The sequence below is a fragment of the Myotis davidii genome, unplaced genomic scaffold, assembly GCF_000327345.1.
Source record: "Myotis davidii unplaced genomic scaffold, ASM32734v1 scaffold758, whole genome shotgun sequence".
Taxonomy (NCBI): domain Eukaryota; kingdom Metazoa; phylum Chordata; class Mammalia; order Chiroptera; family Vespertilionidae; genus Myotis; species Myotis davidii.
In genome coordinates, this window is record NW_006288951.1 from 185,124 (window position 1) to 190,180 (window position 5,057).

At 59.1% G+C, this 5,057-nt stretch overlaps 1 protein-coding gene across 1 annotated transcript in view; it reads left to right on the forward strand.

Annotated features, from left to right (window-relative positions):
* Positions 1-3,242, forward strand: part of ADRA2B (adrenoceptor alpha 2B) — a 7,260-nt gene extending 4,018 nt beyond the window's left edge. Inside the window, exon 3 of the mRNA XM_006761143.2 lies at positions 3-3,242. Coding sequence (XP_006761206.1) covers positions 158-1,507 — 1,350 coding nt within the window. The 5' untranslated portion in view covers positions 3-157 and the 3' untranslated portion in view covers positions 1,508-3,242. The remainder of the gene's footprint in view (positions 1-2) is intronic.
* The last annotated feature ends 1,815 nt before the right edge of the window (positions 3,243-5,057 follow it).

A 5,057-nucleotide genomic window follows, 5' to 3' on the forward strand; every position in this document is an offset into this window, starting at 1 on the left:
AGGAGAGCAGTGCCAACCCCAGTTTCCCCCCAGCCTCCGGGCCCCCCTGGCCCGGCCCTGGTGAGTCCCTCGCTCCTCTAGCCGCGCTGGGTGGGCCAACACTGTTGCCGGCTGTGCTTGCGCGGGGCAAGCAACGCCCCCTCCGGCCAGCTCTGCCATGGACTACCAGAAGCCCTACTCGGTGCAGGCCACCGCGGCCATCGCGGCGGTCATCACCTTCCTCATCCTCTTCACCATCTTCGGCAACGCACTGGTCATCCTGGCGGTGTTGACGAGCCGCTCGCTGCGCGCCCCGCAGAACCTGTTCCTGGTGTCCTTGGCCGCCGCGGACATCCTGGTGGCCACGCTCATCATCCCTTTCTCGCTGGCCAACGAGCTGCTGGGCTACTGGTACTTCGGGCAAGCGTGGTGCGAGGTGTACCTGGCTCTCGACGTGCTCTTCTGTACTTCGTCCATCGTGCACCTGTGTGCCATCAGCCTGGACCGCTACTGGGCGGTAAGCCGCGCTCTGGAGTACAACACCAAGCGCACCCCACGCCGCATCAAGTGCATCATCCTCACCGTGTGGCTCATTGCAGCTGTCATCTCGCTGCCGCCCCTACTCTACAAGGGCGACCGGGGGCCCCGGCCCCGCGGGCGCCCGCAATGCCAGCTCAACCAAGAGACCTGGTACATCCTGGCCTCCAGCTTTGGGTCCTTCTTCGCCCCCTGCCTCATCATGATCCTCGTCTACCTGCGTATCTACCTGATCGCTAGACGTAGCCACCACAGAGGTCCCAGGGCCAAGAGGGGTCCTGGGGAGGGTGAATCTAAGCAGCCCTGCCGGGTCCCTGGGGGGACATCGGCCAAATTGCCAACCCTGGCCTCCCATCTGGTTGCTTCTGAAGAGGCCAATGGGCTCTCTAAGCCCCCTGGGGAGAAGGAGCAGGTAGGGACCCCTGAAGATCCTGGGAACCCAGCCTTGCCATCTAGCTGGCCTGCCCTTCCCCATGCAGACCAGGGTCCAAAGGAAGGTGTTTATGGGGCGTCTCCGGAGGAGGAAGTTGAAGAGGAGGAGGAGGAGGAAGAGGAGGAGTGTGGACCTCAAGCCTTGCCAGTCTCCCCTGCCTCAGCTGGCAGCCCCCCCCTGCAGCAGCCACAGGGCTCCCGGGTGTTGGCCACCCTGCGCGGCCAGGTGCTCCTGGGCAGGGGTATGGATGCTGCAGGTGAGAAGTGGTGGCGTCGGCGTCGGCGGGCTCAGCTGACCCGGGAGAAGCGGTTCACCTTTGTGCTGTCTGTGGTCATAGGCGCCTTCATGCTCTGCTGGTTCCCCTTCTTCTTCAGCTACAGTCTGGGTGCCATCTGCCCGAAGTACTGCAAGGTGCCGCAAGGCCTTTTCCATTTCTTCTTCTGGATCGGCTACTGCAACAGCTTGCTAAACCCTGTCATCTACACCATCTTCAACCAGGACTTCCGCCGTGCCTTCCGAAGGATCCTTTGCCGCCAGTGGACCCAGACGGCCTGGTGAGCCGCCTGCCTGCTGCCCTCATGGGGTTGGTGCCAGGTAGCACCAGGGCCACACTGCCTCCTGCCCAGTTATATGTGGCCACGTCCCTGGGGCTGTTTGGTTTCTGCTCAGGTAGTGCAGACCTCATCTTGGGAGCACCCTGGGAGGGACATGGGCAGGGGTGCTGCTCACGGGGTCTATGCTAAGCCTTCCCTTGCTGGCTTGGCTGTGGGGGGACGTCTTCTCCACGCCCGGCCTGAGTGCAGGCAGACGGAGGAGGCCTGGGCCTTCCGGAACCTCAGAACCCTGTACACTTCCTCGAGGACCTTGTGGTCCCTGGCAGGCCACTTGCTTGTGGTGTTTTGTTTCTTTTTCATCTTCCTCAGTAAAGAGCAGGAAGCCGGCCTTCCATTCTCCCCAGGCAGCTGGGGAGGAGGCAGAAACAACGATGGCCGTACATTCACATTGAGGGCCCATGGTTTCCATTAGGTGGGGGTTTGCGGGCTGGCTCTGTCCCTGGGCCCTTCTTCCCCTCCCCCTGCTTTTGGATGTGTAGCTCCTTTGAAGGCCAAAACTGTGATCTGAGTCCCACCGGCGCCCCTCTGGAGGCCTGGCCTCTGCCTCAACAGGACATTCCCGATCACTAGCGTTCACCCCCTGAAAAATCCAGGGCAACAGTAGCTTGCTGCCCACTTGCTGCAGGGAGATGAAAGGCATTGGCACAAAGCTTTGAGCTCCATGGGGGAACCGAGAGACCCAGAAAATGTGATTATTTGGTGATAGGAAAATTCCCTGTCTTTGTGTTTACCACCACCTGTCTTCCTCTAGACTTTAGTTCTGTGCCGGGGGTGTGAATTCCCACCCCAAACTGGAAGTGGGGAGTGGCAGACAGAACCTCTATTTCAGTTAAAGGATTTCTTTGAGAATGTGTTCTTGTGCCTGCAAAGGTTTGAGTTATTATGCTGCATGACAATCTGACATTTCACCTGCAACACCAAGAGGGTTTTCTGTGGCTTGGGCACCCCAGGGCGGGTTAAGTCTTTTGTCATCAAGAAGGCAAATTGTTTCCTCAAGATAGCTAAAAATACCCACATCCTGGGAATGGGCTGACATGAGAGCCTGTGTCAGGTGACAGAGCCCCCCCAGCGGGATTCTGGGCTGGAGCAGGTGAGCAAGGGCCCTCTGGACGCCTGGGGGAGCCTCACGGCCAAGTGCCAGGCAGGGCTCTAAGGCCCAAATTATGCACAACTGATCCCACCTCGGATGGGTGCGATGGGTGTTGGCTGGCCACCTCCGCCCAGCCATGTGGCTCTCCCCACTGATGGGGCTCCAGGGGCCTCTTCCTCCTGGTTCTCAACCCCCACCCCAGACACTTGAACCCAGAACAGTTTGGAACATGTTTCCCAGTGCTCCCCCATAAGAGTGCCTGACTTCAAAAGTAAGCCAGTGGGATCTTCACCGGGGGTGAGCTAAGCGGCGACTGTTGGCACTCCGAGGGACCTGGCCAGATGGCGAGGGGTGCTCAGGGTGTTTTCTGGGTTAGAGAGAATGGAGGGGACCAAAAGGAGTCCCTCAGTTTGTTCCTCAGTTTCAGTGTGAGGCCAGGGCATTGCCCTGGGTCAGGGCTGGGTAGGAAGGTGGCCCTGAGGGAGGGGCTGACTTGTGACAGCTACTGACTGGTCTCTGTGCCCCAGGGCACCCCTGGTATTGTTGCCTGTGGCCTCCTTATTGTGATATGTAGGTGTTTTTTAAAGGTCTGAGCTATTTTATCAATAAAAGATATTTTGTAATAAGCACGCTGTGTCGTTGTTGCCCAAGGGCTGCCGGCCGTAGTTATTCCCCAGGTACTTGTAGCAGACTTGGCGTGGGCCAGATGCCCTGCCCTCCTCCGGGTGTGGCCAGCTGGTACCCACTCATCTGCCTGCTGCTCTGTCCACGAATCATCCCTTACTCCTCATGATAAGACAGTGGGGGTAGAAGTGGCACGGAGCCTGAGACTGGCTGCGTGGGGAAGGAGGAGAGGGAACCTTACCAGAGGAGGTGCCCTTTGGGCTGGGACTCAGGGAAAGGGCAGGAACGCCCAGAGGCAAGCTAGGAAGGAGTGTTGGGCAGGGAAACAGCACATGCAAAGGGTGCTGTGCGCTGGATTTGACAGTTTGAGAGTCAGCCAGAAACTGGCCTTGCTGGGCAGCCAGGTGCAGGAGTGGGGCCAGCGGAGGTGATCGGACACCACCCACATGGCAGGGGCGGGAAGAACAGGGCACTCTGTGGAATGTAAGCTGCTGTCTCCAGTGAGGGCAGGAGGTGAGTGGAGTTGATTTGCTGAGATTCAGTCACTACGTCTGAGCTGGAGTCTCCTCATTTCCAGATAAAGCACCTGAGGCCCCAAAGCACACAGTGCACAGGAGCCCAGCCCTCCAGCCCTCCTGATCCACCTCAGTGAGAGCAGCTCAGGCCGGCACAGCAAGGTGGCTGCAGGGCCAGCAGGAGATGGGATTGGTTAGGGTGGTGCCAGGGAGGCGGGGAGGGAGGAGCAGGGAGGCCCCAGCATCTGGATGTGTGGGCCACCCTGCACCTGTATGTACTGTGACCCAGGAGTCACACTTCCAAGGCCACAGCCTTTGCCAGGGAAGACTCCATGTGTCCACCAACACTGGTGGACCTGGGGACCTGGAGCTCTGCTGGGACTTAGCAAGAAAGCCAGGCTCTGCCCTGAGGAGCTCCCAGCCCTTCCCACCAGCCTGCACCCACTGCCAAGGCCCTGCGGCCTGATTAGGGCAGATCAGAGTAGTTCATCTGTTCCCCCGAGTCATTGCTTTTCTGGAACTCTGTCTGATTACCTCGCCAGTCATCTAGGCCCGAGCCCTGTTGCCTGAGGGCTTATAAGGGGCAGGCCCATGGGTCTGGGGGAGGAGCTCCCTCCCAGTCTCCAGATGGTGGCAGAAATGTCCCTGCTGGAGCTGGACCGTTGGCATCTTATTCTGAATACATTAGCTCATTTGCGCCTTGCAGCCTTGCTGGGGTGGCAACTTTACAGAAGAGGAAACTGAGGCTGGGTGCCCAAGTCACAGCTATGAAATTCGGATGGTGAGAAATTGTGGTCCCATCTCTGGCACCAACTTCCATTCGGTGGCCTGGCTGTGTGGGGATTCTGAGCTGCACCTGGGCGAATTCAGCCGGTGCAGTGCGGTGCTTGCCTGCTCCTGTCTGTCCCTGGCACAGGAGGTCTGAGTTTTACAGGGTTTCCACTCCTGACAGCTCAGCCTGATCACTGCATTTTATTGAAGGAGAGACTGAGGCCTAGAGACAGAGGACTTGCCTTGGACGTCCAGCCACGTGGTGGTGGAGCCAGTTCTGGAACCCAGGTTGCCTGATCTGCCCCCCACACCACAACCCCTCTGTACTGAGTGGTTGCAGCCAGACTCAGAGTGACAGGCCCACGTTGAGGAAACACCTGATGAGAGTCCGCGGCAGACCAGGCCCTGTGCGTGGCTTGTCCCGTTACCTAACTCAGTTCTCAGTACCTGAGGAGCAGTCCCAGCCACTTGCCCAGTGCTATGTGCACGCCTGA